The sequence below is a fragment of the Schistocerca gregaria genome, chromosome 8, assembly GCF_023897955.1.
Source record: "Schistocerca gregaria isolate iqSchGreg1 chromosome 8, iqSchGreg1.2, whole genome shotgun sequence".
Taxonomy (NCBI): domain Eukaryota; kingdom Metazoa; phylum Arthropoda; class Insecta; order Orthoptera; family Acrididae; genus Schistocerca; species Schistocerca gregaria.
In genome coordinates, this window is record NC_064927.1 from 259464855 (window position 1) to 259483953 (window position 19099).

A 19099-nucleotide genomic window follows, 5' to 3' on the forward strand; every position below is an offset into this window, starting at 1 on the left:
TAGTGACAGCAATGACAATACATGTGAATCATACATCATCAAGCGCTGATATGTTCGCTACAAAGGAAGAATTCTGACTGACTCTTCCCAGGCATAAGTATTGCGCCATTCTTGGCCTTGCACTTTTGCATTTGGTCTTGCACTTTTGCACGGTATATCAATACAATATTATAGTGAAATAAATATTGAGCATGTGACATTAAAAGAGAGTAATAGAGAAGTACAAATAATGTCCAACTGGAAAAGAAATAATATTTTTAATGTTCAATGAGGTTCAGCACTTTCCTCTCCTGCATATATTGCCTACTGGCTAACAACGAACAGCTTAAGTGTTATTCTTACTAAAATAACCCTCATATAAATGGACAGTAAACACAGAGGTCAAAGATCCCAGAAATAAAGATTTTCTTAGTCATTTGATGATACTTCACCAGACAGAGACTCTCCAAGTGTAAAATTTCTTAGTGTAAAGATAGACAACAAATCAAAATGGAACAACCAAACTGAATGCTGATCATTAAAATCCAGTTCAATGTGTTTTGAATATAGAATCAACTCTCACCACTATGGGAAAAATACTAGCTTCCTTTGAGTACTATCACTATCTAATTAACTTTATACAAGAATCGCATGGAGCAATGAACCTAAGGTCAACAAGGTATTCATTAAACAACAATGAGCAATAATTGCATAAGGACTCATCACTGGAATAAATAATGTTCATTATAACTTTGTCTCCATACAAACAGAAAGAAATAGGTACCAGTGTACACTCTTTGAAATTCTGACGATAGCAGGCATAAAATATAGGCAGCACAATGTTATTTACATTTTGTACAGAAATTAGACTGCAGCTATAAGAGCCTAAGAGCATGAAAGGGAAGCAGGTTTGTAGCCTATTTAGTACATGATTAAACCTGTATACTGAGCAAGAAGTAAAGAAAACCAAGAAAAAAACATAAAATAGAAAATTGAAGTTCAGTGAGAAAAAGTATAAACTTTGGGGTTTGCCAATAACATTCTAATTCTTCCAAAGATAGCAAAGGGGTTATAAGATAAATGGAATTTTGTCAAATTGAATGAGGTGATGGTGAGGAATTAAATTTTAGATGGAGACCAAGACTTGGATACACTAATCACCTTCAAATTATTGTAGATTGCAATAGCTATGCAAAGATAAGAGTCTTGCATAAGATAAACTAGTCTGAACATCTGCGTCAAACTAATCTTTGGACTGAAGGTATCAGCATATTCATATAATTGTTATGTTCATAGCAATAAATGAGCAACAACTATATATTGTAACTGGAAAATCAGCTGCTCTTTTTCCATCTCCAAAGTAAAGGCTGTCGTTCTAAATATGAAAGACAAAAGTTTGTAATCTTTTTAGGTTTAAATAAGAATATAATCATTGTCCTTAATATATAATATAAGCCACTTGTCACCAATGAATCATCACTGTTGCAGACTACGGAGGCAGTTTCTAATAGCTGTGTCTTAGTGACAAACTATATCTTGACTCATTTCAGATATATAAGGATTCCTCACACGATGTGATTTACCATAAACAAGGTTTTAATTAAAAACAACAGTACTATCCTAAAGTTTCTTTTTAACTTTTTATAGGAGCTGTCTCAAGTGGAGACAGAAACAATACATACCTCTATCAATATTGTGAACTGTATTGAAATATTGCAGTATTTTGCCTTAATGCTACAATTATTATATGACTTATTTTGCTAATTGACAATTTTCTCAAGCACAGAAAGAAATATGTTAACAAGAAGTACATTCCCTTTGGCAGTAGGGAAAAAGAACTGCTATACTGAGTATGTCTCAAATAATATCCTTCTTCTTAATACATAGAAAATAGAGACAAGTATTCTTTATATATTGAACACTTACCTACAGTTTTCAACTCATTCTGAATTTTGTTAAGTTTACGTTGCGTTCGAGCATATTTAGCAAATTCATCGATCATTGAGATTGCTGCTAACTCTGCTTTTACATGTGCTTCTTCAGCCTTGAGTTCCCGTTCATGTGCTGATGCAACACAAATACAGGACAGCAGCTGTTAAATGAAAATATTATTAATGAGGCTGATGATATGAGGAATATACACTCCTGGAAATGGAAAGAAGAACACATTGACACCGGTGTGTCAGACCCACCATACTTGCTCCGGACACTGCGAGAGGGCTGTACAAGCTATGATCACACGCATGGCACAGCGGACACACCAGGAACCGCGGTGTTGGCCGTCGAATGGCGCTAGCTGCGCAGCATTTGTGCACCGCCGCCGTCAGTGTCAGCCAGTTTGCCGTGGCATACGGAGCTCCATCGCAGTCTTTAACACTGGTAGCATGCCGCAACAGCGTGGACGTGAACTGTATGTGCAGTTGACGGACTTTGAGCGAGGGCGTATAGTGGGCATGCGGGAGGCCGGGTGGACGTACCGCCGATTTGCTCAACACGTGGGGCGTGAGGTCTCCACAGTACATCGATGTTGTCGCCAGTGGTCGGCGGAAGGTGCACGTGCCCGTCGACCTGGGACCGGACTGCAGCAACGCACGGATGCACGCCAAGACCGTAGGATCCTACGCAGTGCCGTAGGGGACCGCACCGCCACTTCCCAGCAAATTAGGGACACTGTTGCTCCTGGGGTATCGGCAAGGACCATTAGCAACCGTCTGCATGAAGCTGGGCTACGGTCCCGCACACCGTTAGGCCGTCTTCTGCTCACGCCCCAACATCGTGCAACCCGTCTCCAATGGTGTCGCAACAGGCGTGAATGGAGGGATGAATGGAGACGTGTCATCTTCAGCAATGAGAGTCGCTTCTGCCTTGGTGCCAATGATGGTCGTATGCGTGTTTGGCGCCGTGCAGGTGAGCGCCACAATCAGGACTGCATACGACCGAGGCACACAGGACTAACACCCGGCATCATGGTGTGGGGAGCGATCTCCTACACTGGCCGTACACCTCTGGTGATCGTCGAGGGGACACTGAATAGTGCACGGAACATCCAAACCGTCATCGAACCCATCGTTCTACCATTCCTAGACCGGCAAGGGAACTTGCTGTTCCAACAGGACAATGCACGTCCGCATGTATCCCGTGCCACCCAACGTGCTCTAGAAGGTGTAAATCAACTATCCTGGCCAGCAAGATCTCCGGATCTGTCCCCCATTGAGCATGTTTGGGACTGGATGAAGCGTCGTCTCACGCGGTCTGCACGTCCAGCACGAACGCTGGTCCAACTGAGGCGCCAGGTGAAAATGGCATGGCAAGCCGTTCCACAGGACTACATCCAGCATCTCTATGATCGTCTCCATGGGAGAATAGCAGCCTGCATTGCTGCGAAAGGTGGATATGCACTGTACTAGTGCCGACATTGTGCATGCTCTGTTGCCTGTGTCTATGTGCCTGTGGTTCTGTCAGTGTGATCATGTGATGTATCTGACCCCAGGAATGTGTCAATAAAGTTTCTCCTTCCTGGGACAATGAATTCACGGTGTTCTTATTTCAATTTTCAGGAGTGTAGTATTGTCCTGTAAAGCCCATTATTGTTGTTATGGCTGTAAAATGTAAGTACTGAATAAAAAAGATGAAACATTTACCTATTGTGGTATCTGAATACATGTTAAAGTATGCCTCAATTAAAGTACACCCTAGACAAAACAGGCATGAATCACCAAACTAATAGGGTTCTTTATCATAAATCATGTGCTTTATTGCACAAGTATTTGAACAAGTGTTGAATACAGACAGATAGGTTTCACAAAAAATAAGAGTTTTTGAATTCTATTCACATAGTCACTGATACTTACCCACTTCCTCATCTGAACATCAGATCAAGAATAAAGCAGTCTTTGACACCAGCAGAACAAACCAACTAGTCAACTGATATTCTGCTGTGTCTTGCCCTGTTATAATGTAAACAAACTAGAAACACACTAGCAAATTCAGCATCAGCATTTTCTAAGGTGAAAGCTCCACAGATTAGTTTTTTATCTGTCATGCCCCGATTCTTTTGAGATTCATACAACATCAATAAGCCCTCGCTGCCACACAATGTGCAGCAGTTACCAAATTTTGGTGTGTAGCTAATGTAATGTCACAGCAACTACAGAATGCAGATTCAAACACAGAACCTAGAAGAAATGGATATGATATTTTTTGACAATTCTGTATTATCCAGGCAGTGATAAGCCCAATCAACTGTAAATAGTGCTTTTAACTCACAACAACATGATTAAGTTCCACAACAGTACAAGAGCAGGAAAACTTCTGTAAGTTTGGAAGGTATGAGGCGAGATACTGGCAGAAGTAAAGCTTTGAGGACGGGGCGTGAGTCGTGCTTGGGTAGCTCAGTTGGTAGAGCACTTGCCTGTGAAAGGCAAAGGTCCCAAGTTCAAGTCTCGGTCCAGCACACAGTTTTAATCTGCCAGGAAGTTTCATATCAGTTCACAATCTGCTGCAGAGTGAAAATCTCATTCTGGAAACATCGCTCAGGCTGTGGCTAAGCCATGTCTCTGCAATATCCTTTCTTTCAGGAGTGCTAGTTCTGCAGGGTTTGCAGGAGAGCTTCTGTAAGTTTGGAAGGTAAGAGACGAGATACTGGCAGAAGTAAAGCTGTGAGGACGGGGTGTGAGTCACGCTTGGGTAGCTCAGTTGGTAGAGCACTTGCCCGTGAAAGACAAAGGTCCCGAGTTCAAGTCTCAGTCCGGCATACAATTTTAATCTGCCAGGAAGTTTCATATCAGCGCACACTCCACTGCAGAGTGAAAATCTCATTCTGAACCCAGAGCTTATTCCCACGAAGGGAGGAACAGTGGCGATGCCAAAGTCTCACTATCTGTTGACAGATGGCAACACAGAGATAATCAAAGGGAATGTAAAAACTAGTGGGCTGAGGTATGAGGACTACATCCTTGGCAGCAGCATCAGCAGCCTTGTTTCCTGTCAGACCGACATGACCAGGATCCCACATAAACATCACAGGGGCTCCATCAAGAGTGAGCAAGTGCAAGCTTTGCTGGACCCATTGCACTAATAGATGGTTAGTGTACTGTCCACAGAGGCTTTGAATGGTCTGAGAGAGTCTGAGCAGATGACACAATTGAAAAGCCTGTGTCATTGGATGTACTCTGTGGCCTGATAAAGGGCAAAGAGCTCTGCTGTAAATACTGAGCAGTGTGCCAGAAGCAGATACAAAAAAAACGTCAGCACCAACAACGAAGGCACACTCAACACTACGATCGGTGTACATAAGGGTAATATTTTGAAATTCCAAGTGAAAGTTGTGAAACTGAAGGCGATAGAGCAAGGCTGGTGTATTGTCCTTAGGAAGCGAATGAAGGCCAAGGTGCACATGGGCTGCCACATGAAGCCAAGGTGAAGAAGGGTCCACACCCACCAGGAAAGTTGCACGGAGCATGAAGTTAATCTGCTGGAGAAAGAGCCAAAAGCAAACTACAGGAGGTAACAGAGAAGAGGGATGTGCCCCATACTGGTGATCAAAGGAGTCATCAAAGAAGGAAGCCTAGGAGGGGTGGCCATGCATGGCAGACAAATGGCATGAATATCTGCTGAGGAGGAAGTCACGGCAGTAGTTCAGCAGCTTCGCATACAGACTCTCAACCAGACTAGTGCAAAAGGTGCCAGTGGGCAAATGGATGCCACAATTGTGGATAGTACCGAGACAGCGTAAGAGGGATAGACGTGCAGATGCATAAACAAAGCACCCATAGTCTAGTTTTGAACGGAGAAGGGACAAGTACGAAAGGTGGAGGATGCCAAGTAAGACATGTGGGAGGACCGAGAGAGTTTCCTACCGAGCATGAGACCCAGGAATTTCACAGTTTCAACAAATGGAAGATCAACAGGCCCAAGATGTGAAGGTGGTAGGAGAAACCAACTGTGCCGCCAGAATTTTATACAAACGGTTTTGTCATAGGAAAAACGAAAGCCATTCTCAGAGCTACATGAGTAAAGACAATCAAGACATTGCTGAAGACGCCACTCAATGAGACAGGTCTATGAACAACTGCAATAGTGTGCAAAATTGCCAACAAAAAGGGAGCCGGAGATGCCTGGCAGGAGACAGGGCATTATAGGGTTAATGACAATAGCAAAGACAACATTTGCTCAGGATGGAACCCTGTGGCACATCGTTTTCCTGGATAAAGGTGTCCAACAAGGCAGAACCCACACATACTTTGAAACTTGGTCTTTTAAAAATTCCTCAAGGAAACAGGGTAGGCAGCCACAGAAGCCCCAAGCCACTGAAGCCCCATGTGTAGAGAGTGCGAAAGACACTAGTCCTCCAGCAGATGTTGTAGGCTTTCTATCGAAAAAGATGTGCACATCCTGGGATTTCTGCAGAAAACCATTCATGACAAGGGTGGACAGTGTGAAAAGACGGTCAGGTACAGAATGGCGTGCTCTAAATCCTCACTGTGAGTGTCTGGGAAACTTGCCCTCTGCGCAGATGTGGTTGTAATTATTAAGTAGAAAGTGCTTGCCTGCAAGAGAAAGGTGCTGCAACATCTGAATGTGAACAGTGTTTGGCCCTGGGGCAGAGGATCTGGATGAAGTGAGAGCATGTTCTAGCAACCCCATAGTAAATGTGGCATTGTAACACTCATGATTCTGAGAAGAGAAGGGTATCGCCCGAGCCTCCTCCACTCGTTTCCAATGGAGGAAGGCAGGGTGATAGTGGGACGAGCACAAAATTTCCACAAAATGGTGGCCCAGGATGTTGGAGATAGAAATAGGGTTGATGGTGGCATCGCCTGCTATTGTCAGGCCGGAAACTGGGGAATGGACCTTGGTCCCAGAGAGCCATTGGAGGTTGGCCCACATGACGGAAGAGGGTGTGCAACTGTTAAAAGAATTAGTGAATGAACCCCAGCTGGCTTTTTTGCTATCCTAAGAAACGGGACAACACTGTGCACACATCTGTGTATCATGAATGCAGTTTGATGCCATAGCATGACAGTTAAAAATGCAGAGAGCACATCTCTGTGCGCGAATTGTGTCACGGCACGCCTAAGTCCATCAAGGGACCGAGACATGGTGTGTTAAAGAGGAAGGCTGAGGAATGGAACATTCTGCAGCAGTTAAGTTAATGTTTGTAAGATATTCCACCTGGTCAATAAACTGAAGAACTTGTGTTCGTCAAAGGTCACCAGGGGGGAGTAAAGCCTCCAGTAGGCCTTAGTAATCTGCGATTTGGGTGTGCAGGAGTCAGCAAATAGACAGCACATGGGAAATAGTCGCTCGAGTAGGTGACAGAAAGAACAGACCACTCAAAACGATGGGCAAGATGGGCAGTGCAGAAGGAGAGGTCAATATAGGAATAGGTTATGAGGAGTTTGAAAGGAACATGGGAGCTCCTGTGTTAAGGCAGAAAAGGTTAAGTTGATTAATAATGTCACCCAAGAGGGCACCTCTCAGACAGGTTCTGGGACAACCCCAAATGGGATGGTGGGCAGCAGAAATGGGTGAGGTAGCTGCCCAATAAGCTGGAGGAAGACGGCACTGGTGACATCGAATAATGGGGAGATGTAAATGATACAAGGGAAAAGGTCAAGTGAGGAAGGAAAAGGCAAACTGCAACAGCTTCAATATGGGTAGTCAGGGAGATTGGTTGACTATGAATGTCATTCCATATGATCAGCTTGACTCCCCAACGAAATGGAATCCTTGGGCGGAAGGTCAAAATGGACAGAAAGAAATGCAAAAGCTCAAAGTCGTCAAGAGGACACAATTTTGTTTCCTGAAGGCAGAGTACAAGTGGATGCTGCAGTTCTAAAAGCGGCCATAAATCCCCTTCATTGGATCGAAGGCCAGGAACATACCGCTAGAAGAGTGTCATGATAAGGAAAAAATGGATTGGTGTCCTTTGGCAGCTGCTGAGTGCCAGCCTGTGAAGACTCGCTGGTACAGAACACCAAGGCAGGAGGATCCTGCTCCATGAGGTCCACAGAAGTGTCAGCTTTCTTCTGCTTTCAGCCTGTGGAGTCCTACGCAGAAAAATGGTTGGGGGTGCGCACCGGCAACATCGAGGCAGGCCGGGCAAAGGTATCACATGGCAACACTGCCAAAAAGGATCTTCAAGTCAGTGAAGGAGAAGACCGTTTGCCTTTGTAGGACTTCTTCGAGCCTTTGTGGTTGGCAGAGGAAGACTCAGGTGTTGGCCGGTTGTGTAGCTGGTGACTTCGCCCTGAGAGGCAAGAGTTTGATAGCTTGTTGCACAGCTGGACAAGGGGACTGCGATGCTACCATGACACAGGGTGATTTGACAACCTCAGAGCCGAATTTGGTTACTAAGCCTGCATGTGGCTATGTCCTCCAGGAGTGAGATGTAGCACGAACAGTACTATAATTGCCAGACTGTAAAACGCAGGGTTTGCAACTAGCCAATAACTTGCGAGCAGCTGGGTAAGGACATTTTTTCCTTTACCAGGATCTCCTGGACAGCCTGCTCATCGAGATACAGAGGACAATCTCAAGAGGAAGTGGCATGGTTGCCATTGCAGCTGATACAGCAGGGAGAGGGAGGTGGACAGTCACCCTCATGCGCATTCCTATCACAGGTTACACATTTGGCCGGATGTCGGCAAGACATTCGAGTATGGTTGAAATGATGACACTGGTAGTAGAGCATCAGGTTCAGAATGTATGGTTAGACCATGAGAACCTCACAGCCTGTTTGATCTTGGATGGAAACACCACTCTATCAAAGGTGAGAAAAAGAGTGTGTGTGGGCACTAAGGGGAAGCATCTACCTTTTTTATCACATGATGGACAGCAATGGCATCCTGATCAGAGAGGTATGTTTGGATTTCGGTCTCGGTCAGATCGTCGAGCAGCCTTGTGTAAATAACACCATGGGAAGAATTCAGTATTTGATGGGCCTCGATACAAACAGTATAGAAATGGAGAAGTGAAGCGGCAAACAGTTGTTGTGCTTGAGAACCAGGAGTAGTCTCCAAAAGCAAAGTGCCACCCCGTAAAAAAAGAGCAGGATTTCACAAGTCTGGCAACTGCATCAATTGGCCTGTATGCAGCCCACACACCCTGCAAGCAAGAAGTTTAGCACGCTGCGACCGGCCCTGACCAATAGCATTTCTGGCAGGTAGCAAACTGTGTTGCTCTTGTCTTCTTGTAGGCATTTGTACATGGTAAAACAGAAGATGCAACCACTCTTGGACCCCAGTGTTTTGTCTTTCACTGATCGCTGTGCTCTGTTCACTGGGTACTATGGCCATCAATCTACTTAGCTATGGCTAGGCTACAGTTCAGTCAGAGTCATAAACAACATGATGAACAATCTTGTGAACCTGGGACTGCCAACTTGTAGGGTCTTACACACAAGTGCAATTTCATATGTCAGGACTGTAAAGTACTGTATGCAAAATCGTTGATTCAGGATGTATTGTGCACCTCACCCTCAACAAGGAAGTCTCGGTGTAAGCTTTGGCCATGCCTGACATCATAGTCTTGGTGATGTGCATAAAACTGCTAAATCTTTCAAGGTTACCTCAGAAGCTCAGCATGTTTTCACAAACAAAAATCAAGTATCAACAGTAGTTCACCACTGTCATGACCACCAGCTGACTGATGATTTCACCTTATCACCATCTTTTTGTACCTCTAAGTCTCACTTGAGTTCTGGGCATCTGGATCACTGGTGTCTCATGAGAGACCTCAGTATATCAATCATTCTGCTCCCACTTCAGCAGTGAGAAACCTTTTTTGTAATGTCAAGAAACTTCACTCCTTCCCTGCACACAGAAGCCAGCATTCCAGAACCAGCTGGCCTCAACATGCGGAGGACTGCTCGCTATGTGGCAGTCAAGACCCCCTCACAGCAGTGCCTCAGCAAGTGGCCCACTAGCTGCACACTCAGTTATGGCATGGGGACAGCACATCAGCCTACACCATCACAGCTGCAAAGCAGGTGGCTCCCTTGCGTCTAAAGCAGAAGCTTATGTAGGACCTTACCCTTTCCAGCCAGTCCATGAAACTCTAGCTGGATACTACCACTGCCGTGTCAATAATCAATGACAACACATATTGGCGGTTCGACTCTCCTTCACTGGTAAGGGTGCAGCACAGAGCCATAAATTACTGCTGCAAAACCATTCCTCTCGTCAGAGAACTTTAGCTGGCAGATAAGTACAACAACGTTTAACGTGTGCTAACCTTCTCTGTTGTGCACTTCCCTGGAGTCGCTAACATTTTCGGTTTAGACACCTTTACTACTTTTGGTTTTAAAGCATGAAAAAAGTCAATTTAGTGTCTGAAATGGTGCCTTCTTCTGTTCTTGATGGACTGTGCAATTTGAAGAAGATTTTTGAAACAACACTCAGGAGTGCACTTAATGTTACTGTTCATATCCCTATGTAGCCTTTGTTGGTGCCAAAATTTTGTAGAGCTCGCCTGTTACCATTTGCAGTTACACAAGCTGTTGAAGAGAAAGTCGCACAGCTTCAGGACAACTGTGTCATTTCCCTAGTTTCAACCAGTCCATGAGCAATGCGTATAGTTGCCCTTAAAGAATCTAACTGGTCTTTATGCAGTTATGGTGATTTTAAGTACAGGGCATTTCAAAATGAATATACTGATTTTAAGACATTATAGCATTTATTACATTCAACTTACAAACATAAGTAATACATCAAACTAAAGAGCAACTCAAACAGTTTTGTGTATATGACTGTGCGTGAAGGGAAGAGTATGGAACAAACAAAAATGACTGAAGAACATGTTGAACTAGTAAGAGTCTTCCAAGCGTAGAACCAAGAGATCATTTTGGAAGGCTTTTCATTGGGATATGACACAAAAAACTTCAAATTTGTGGGAATCTCGAAACAAATGTACCATCTTGTGGGAATTTCCTGAAGCCCAGATGTGCATATTACCAGTATCTGTGTTCAAGTTTCCACTTCGCTGAAACTTCGATTCTTCTCTGAAGACAACACAATCCAGAAAATCATTGTCGTTTTGCAGCAACATTTTGTTTGCAAAGCCGGCATGTAAAATGTAGTCTGTAGGATTTTGATGCTGTAACAGCTGCAAATGATAAGGACTAGTCTGTAAATGTCTCCTATCAAGGCTCCACATAGAGGTCAATGGAATTGTTAATCCTCAAACAGCCTTCCAAAATGATCTCTTGGCTATACACTTGGAAGACTTACTCGTTCAGCACGTTCTTCAGTCATTCTTGTTCGTTCCATACTCTTCCCTTCATGCACAGGTATATAAACAAAATTGTTTGAGTTGCTCTTTCATTGGATGTATTACTTATGATTGTAAGTTGAATGTAATAAATGCTATAAAGTCTTACAACCAGAATATTCATTTTGAAACGCCCTGTACTACGAATGCCCACTCCAACAATGATACCTATCCCATGCCTTGCTTGGAGGATTTGTTGGCTAAATTGACTGCGGGCCATTATTTTTCAAAGATAGATCAAAACGATACGTATCTACAACTGCCAGTCTACAACGCATCGCATCAGCTGGTAGTCTTTAAATACATCGTTTACCTTATACAGATGCAACTGCTTATCTTTTGCGATTGATAGTGCACTCACCATTTTTCGAAAGTACTTATAAAAAATGACTCAAGGTACTCTGTCCTCTGTTAATTATTGATATGATATGATTCTTATTGGATCAACACATGCAGAACTCTGCAGGAACCTTGAATTCCTTTTCAAAAGGTTCCAGAAAAATGACTTGCCCTGTCATTTGGAAGAATTCAGTTTCTTCAACCATAGTGTCAGATAGCTGGAACACACTCTTAGTTGCAAGGAAATCACGCCTATATGTCACCACATCAATGCCATCAGTAATATGCCAACCCCTACTACCTTCAAACACATTCAGGCATTCGTGGATAATAGTTTATCCCCAAAGTAGCAGAAATCACACACCCTCCAAACCATCTGTGCAAGAATGCCATCAAATTTGTGTGCCTGGCTACCTGTCAATGGACTTCTCAGTATCTTAACGACATTGTCAAGGCAGTACCATGCCATGCCTAATGCCATATGCCATATATGCTGGGCATAGTGACAAGACAAGTTCTTGTACAGTATTGCTGTTGTTTTGTCCCATATGTTGTTGGATGGCTCCAAATGACCAATCACCTTTGCTACCAATTTGTTGACTGTGGTGCAGCTCAACTACTCACAACTGAGAAGGAGGCTTTAAGTGACCATTTATGACCTCAAGAAATTTCATGTGTATTTGTATGGCATCAAATCCCACCTGCTGACAGACTAAAAACCATCAATTTTGGCATTTGGGCTTTGTTCTAAGCTCCTGGAAAAGACAGCACAGCATTTGCAGTGCTGAGCATTGTTTTTGAGCAGGTATCACTACGAAATCCACTTTCATTCCACTGCCCAACTCACTAATGCAGATGTGTCTGCAAATCTGGACCAACTTCTATTATAAACCCTGTACGAATTCCTGCTGATTGGGCGCAACGTAACTGTGGCATCATCCTGTGACACCATCATGGGGAATGTTTTGTCCCAGTAGTACAAAAAGTGTGGCCAGGGGATGTTTCTAGTCAAGACGACACCAGCTTAGGGAATTATTTCGCATTGTGCTACAGGCTCAATGCCACAAAGGGCATTTTAATGTTGTCCAAAGAGGACTCTGAATGCCAGGTCATCATTCTGCCTCCATATGCTCCAGCTCCTTCATGCCTTGCTTTGCGGGATGATGCACATGAAGATGTTGGCCTGGCAGCACGCCTACTGGACCAGCTCAATGCCAACTCTGAATGTGTATTTCTGTTATGCCTATTCTTTGAATCAGGTGGCCCCTGCATAATGTTTCCAACCGCCATGACCACCTATGGGGGAGTGTGTATGTTGATTTTGCAAGGCTGTTTCAGGAAGCTAAGTAGCTGCTGGTCGAGGACACCCTCTCGAATCTCCATTATGCACCATGGATGCTATCGACTACCACCCTACTACCATCCATGCCCTCTCGATGATATTCACCGTGCACCCTGGTGTCAGATAAAAAGGTCCCATTTTACACCGACACAATTCCATGCCTCCTGTACTGTAATGGCATCAAACACCTGCCCCCTTTCACCCCAAGTCAAACACAGAGGCTGAGCAGATGACTCATACAGTCAAAGTACATACATGGAAGGCCTTGCCAACATCAGCTATTGAGGAAGCTTTGCACAGCTTCTTCATGACATTCCAGCCCACCCCTCACGAACTGGGTCAGTCTGGCCTAAATACTGCCCAGGCATTGACATTGCATGCTCTCAGACATTGTGCATTCCATGCAGCATGCCCAGATTGTGTAAAGGCCTGTCTACATGTAGGGAACCTGTGTTTGGGCATGCACATTCAGCCAGGATTTGGGGTGCACCCGAGGGGTCATTGTAGGCCTCAGTTCTTAGAAGTCGGATGGGCACATTTGTCTGACTTATCACCACATCAAGCTCCAGCTGTGACTCCAATCGCAATTGGCATCTCCTGCATCTGTCTTTGACGCATGGGCTGGACACCAAGCTCTTCACCAGCCGTGCCTCACACCCTCACTCTGCATCCCAGTATGACTTCCACCCTGTGCTCCCACTTGGCAGAGTGCTGGTTCAGGAATAACAGTGTGGGAGCCTACGGAGGTGGAACAGCTCCCTCTGCCCCAGTCTTCCCTCATCCCTGTAACACTAATACAGTCTGCTGCCTCCGGGGCACAGCTGCGTTTGCAGTCTTCAGCTGGGCCTATGGTTCTGGATCTGTTGGCAGGTTGTTTATTTGTCACCCTATACTAACATATGTATGCCATTCACTGAACATTTCTCACGTTGATCTCTGTATACTCATTTTAGCTTTTTTTTTAGCACTGTTTGTCAACAAGGTTTTTGCTTCATTCAAACCTGTGATGAACTACTTTTTGCTTTCACAGCAACTTTCTAACATACCTACTGTTATTACTCTGAGACATAATGTTAAATGCTTTAGAATTTTATCCAGTTGGACCCATATATTCAGTGTCATGGTTGAATAATTGATGTTGACTAGTTACGTATCTGTATGTGACATTACAGGCATACCTGCAATAAGTTTTCTATCACTCTTGCTACACAAAACTATTTTTATACATTTCTTAACATTCTGCTAACACACATGGACGCTGATGCTATAATAGCCTTAGGGTTTCAGACAGGACAACTGGGTGGTACCGGTACTGCTGTAAGACAACAAAAAAGCACCTTCTCACAACCCTGCTGATTAAACAGTTGGGCAATGCACTGTCTTAGGCACCCTTCCTCTCTCTCTCCAGTTCATCGACCAAATCTTGTCACCACTGGCTGTAGTGATTTTTGAAGGGATGGCATGCTGCTCACATCACTATGCACACACTAACATATTCATGTTATCACTCAGCCTCTCCTGGACTCTATTCAGTACTGCTTAGCATGTATTTAACAGCAGTCTCATTGCACATTATACTTATTTTCCATGTGCTTTAATAAAATTTGGTGGTCACAAATATAAAAGTTATTTTTTTTAATAAGCAGAATATTTTAATCACAGCCTTTACTGCTTACAAGTCACAGTCTCACTGTCTGCCAGTGAGTATCCTGCCTCAGATATTATTCAACCTTCTTCTTATGCAGCAAAATTTCCAAGAAGCTGAAATGTCTTCATTAAGAGTCTCTTCAAAGACTATTCTTTCCATTCTTTGTCACATCTAATTTAGATAATACTTGTTTTGAGTACTTAAGTCTCATACCGGATATAATTTTGTTACTACAGCTCAAACAGATTCCAGTGGATGGTAAAATTGCTGGCACGCTGCTAATAGCTGGTGGTATGCTCCTATCACTCTGACACAATGAAAAGGCAATTACAATGTTATTTTAATTTATGTGCACAGCTTACGGGAAGGATGACAGTTGATCACATAACAAAGATGCAACCATAGTTTAGGTGTGTTATATCGACTCAACCCACCACCCACCAAAAAAAAAAAAAAAAAAAAAAAAAAAAAAGAAAATATCCAGATGCATGATGAAGTGGTTCTTACTAATAAATTGTGGCCAGTACCATTCCCTTTCCTTGATCCTTATTAAGATATGTAGAACCAAGCAAATTCTTATATTGTATGTCTGCTATTTTCAATGTCTGATCAAAAAATCCCGGAACTTTACCTACAAAATTTTTCTACAGTTACCATTTATTTATTGTGCATGGTCTCCTTCAAAATACTCTCTTCCACAATTGATACACACCTCTCAATACCATTTCCCTTCTGGAAGCAGCCTTGGTATGCCTCTTGCTGAACTGTATAAAGTGCTGTCTGCGAATTTTCTTTTATCTCATCAATCATTGCAAATTTTAGCCCTTCCAATAGGGTTTTCAAGATTGGAAGCAAAAAAAAGTTCATAGGGAAGAGGTATGGAAAGTATGAAGGATGAGGCAGCGCAGTGATTCTGGTTTTTGTGCAATAGTCACGCACCAACAGGAATGAATGTGTGGGTGTGTTATCGTGTTGCAAGAGCCATGAATTGTCCCACCACGTTTCAAACTGTTCCTGCTCACACTTTGTTCCGATAGTACCATGGATTAACAGTTTGTCCCTGTGGCATGAATTCATGATGAAGTAATTCTTAAAAGTCAGAGACAACTTCAGTGTGGCTTTGACATTTGACCTCATCTGACAAGTTTTTTCTGGTCTTGGAGAACCTTTCACAACCCATTGTGAAGACTGAACTTTGGTCTCAACATCATGACCGTAGATCCACATCTCATCATCAGTTATGATTCTCTTAAGGATCCATTTGCGCGATCCACAAGCTCTTCACAGATAGTGAGGCATAGGTCTTTCTGGTTGGGATTCATGAGCTGTGGGACGAACCTGGTGGCAACACAATGCATTCCAAGATGCTTTGTCAAGATTTCATGACACAGTCTGACTGAAATGTTACATTCTTCTGCAATCTCTTGGAGAGTCGCTCTTCGATTGACATGCATCATTTCATTCATGTTCCTTACATGTGTGTTGTTAATAGATGTCGAAGTGCAACCTGAATAAGGCTCATCTTTAACTTCTATCTAGCTATTTTGAAACCGCATGAACTATTCACAACGCTGAGTACAGATTAAGCACTCATCACCGTAGGCTTCTGGCATCATTTGGCATGTCTCCGTAAAGATTTCCTTGAGTTTCACGCAAAATTTGATACAGACAAATTGCTCCTCTAGCTCCGCCACCTCTAAGTTTGCAAACTGTGCGACACAATGTTCCTCTCAATACAGTACTGAACAATGAAACTTCTGGCAGCTACACATTAAATGCAGGCATGTGCAGGGATACCAACTGCATTTTGCTCCAACACATCACTGGCACAAAATTATGAATGTTATGGAGTTTTTGAATGGACCTCATATTATCAGCATTAGTACTGCATCAAGAAAAAAACTCTGTAGCGAATATTTTGTATCTCTTCATCCTGACCACCAGGTGGGTCCTTTACATCCTGGGATCTGAGTGCCCTGCACTTTCTTTCTAACTTGAACTATTCTAGCCCTCTTTCTTCCACGGGGCTCTAATTATTAGTTTCAAAAGCTATGACAGTGTACACACTTTCACATGTGTCTTCTGGGAGTACTGACTTTTTCCTGAAGTACTGGCCAGCAAAAAGGCAGAAGTGTTGAGTTGTCAATAGGCACACACAAATGAGAGAAAACTTGCTACCATTCAGAGTTATCCTTTGATGAGCTAGAGTAAAATACATGTAGCAAACACATTTGCACATACACATGCCTGTGCCCCTACATGGTGTCAGCTGGACTTACAGTGCAACTGCTTTGTTTCTTGGCAGGTAAACTATATGTGTGAGGATAGTGTCAGGTGGGGAGGGTAGAGTGAGAGGGAGACTGAAGGAAGGGTAAGGGTCTTTGGGTGGGTGAATAGCAGCTCGTAGGGATGCAGTTGGTTTGCCTGATAAGAATGAGGGAGGGAGAGGTGGTAGGTTTATGACCATGGCATGTAATCCATGACTGTAAGGGCCAGTGGGGAATGGTACATGCTGAAGGTAACAAGGGGACGTGAATTGGGTGGGACTCACAGGACAGAGAAGGAGAAACTGTTCAGTGGAGGGTGAGAGGCAAATGTTAACCCAAGATTGAGACCAGGATTATTACAGGAGTGTAGGATATGTTATAAGAATAACTCCCATTTGTGCAGTTCAGATAAGCTGGTGGTGAAGGGAAGGAATCAGATGACCCTAGTTGTGAAGTAGCCATTGAAACTGTGCACACTGTACTTAGCCACCCATTGAGGCACTGAGTGGTCAACTTTGTTTCTTGGCAACAGTTTAGCAGTGGCCATTCATCCTGGTGGACAAATGGTTGGTAGTGATACCAACATCAAAAGCAGTGCAGTGTTTACAGCAGAGTGTTTACTGGCCTTTGATGAGGTACAACAACTTGTGACAGGATTGGATTAAGAGGTGCTGGGCGGGTGGCTTGGGCATGTCTTGAACCTTGGTCTGACACAGAGATAGGATCACTGTGGCAAAGGTTTGAGAGTGGGAGTGACACAGAGATGGACTAGAATGGTGCAAAGGTTGGATCGGTGATTGAATGCCACTTTAAGGGGGGTAGGGATGATCTTGGGTAGGACGTGTCTTATTTTGAGGCATGATGTGAGATAATCAAGGCCCTTGTGAAGTCCATGGTGATATTGGATGATGGGGGAGGTGCCCCTTAGTAGCTGATTCTTGGGGTGGTGGGAGGATATGGTATGGGAAATCTGTTTGTGGACTAAGTTCAGGGGGTATTGCCGATCTGTGAAGGGGAGTTGCTGTCACTGCTGATACATCATCCAAGAGTAGCATGACTGTATGGGAGGTGTTTTTTGATATGGAAAGGATGGCAGCAGTCAAAATGCAGGAATTGTTGGGGGTTAGTGGGTTTAATGTGGACAATGGTGTACATGGAGCCATCAGACAGGTGGAGGTGAACGTCCAGGAAAGTGGAATGTTAGGTGCAGCAGGACCACAGAAGTGAATGGACTTGTGAAGGAAAGTGGGTAGAATGTCTTGGCCCTGAGACCAGATCATGAACATATCATCAGTGAATCTGAATTGACTAGTGGTTGTGAGCTTTGGGAGGCTAGGATTCCCGTGGCTGTGCCGTGGTTTTGTTTGTATACCTTCCATTCAAGGCAAAAGTAGTTGCTGGTCAGGTTGTAGTTGGTAAAGTGCATTTGGTAAGCTGTATAAGGAATGAGGTGGTGAATCTGGAGTCTGAAGGACACTGGGAAGGGTACAGTTCTATTCATCCACTCTTTCACACCGACTTTCACTTTTCAGATTCTGCCAGTTCCTATAGCTCACAAGCCTGGCACTGCAGAAACACCCCTCCACAATACTAGCATCCCAGAACCACCTCTACTCTCTTGACAAGCTGCTATTAATGTGCAATCCTGACTGCATGCACAATATCTCCGAAACAGAAACCTTGCAATCCAACATCTGGAGGAGCATTCCAGACACCATCTCCATAAACTGTCCCATCAGTTGACATCCTACGGCCTACCTCAGAGTACCACAATCTACCAACATCCATTCATCCTACTCAAGGTGCACCCCTTCGTCAACCCCTCTTATCACCTTGACCCTGCCAGCTGACCACTTCAATTTAGCACTTCCTCCAAAAATCCTTCCCAAATCCCCAAAAAACCCAAAACACTGATGTTAACCTTTCCACCAAAAATCTTAGTCCCATAGAAGTTCCAGTTCAAACCAAAGGCCTCAACTTCAAGTCTATGCCCAATTTTAACCTTGTTGGACTTATCAAAGACCTACTCTCCTCCCAATCCCAGCAGTGCAAAATCAACCTAATTCCAACTTTGAACCTTGCCTCTCCCAATTCATACCACCAGCTAACCATGACCTGCCTCCCCTCACACATAATGACCCCTTGGTCACCATCCAGGACTTCCTTACTTCCAACTTCACCTCACCATCCTTCCCCAGGTCCCTCCCTAAGAATGTTAATCTTTCAGTAGAAGAAAGGGCAACCACACACAAC

The 19099-nt window shown here is 43.8% G+C and overlaps 1 protein-coding gene across 4 annotated transcripts in view; it reads right to left on the reverse strand.

Annotated features, from left to right (window-relative positions):
• The window catches only part of LOC126284189 (guided entry of tail-anchored proteins factor 1-like), a 111250-nt gene that overhangs the window by 53754 nt on the left and 38397 nt on the right, over window positions 1-19099 (reverse strand). For 3 of the 4 annotated variants that reach the window (XM_049982944.1, XM_049982942.1, XM_049982943.1), the window contains exon 2: window positions 1906-2071. The exons of the other annotated variant lie outside the window; for it this stretch is intronic. In XM_049982944.1, coding sequence (XP_049838901.1) covers window positions 1906-2071 — 166 coding nt within the window. The remainder of the gene's footprint in view (window positions 1-1905; window positions 2072-19099) is intronic. 4 annotated transcript variants of the gene reach the window in all.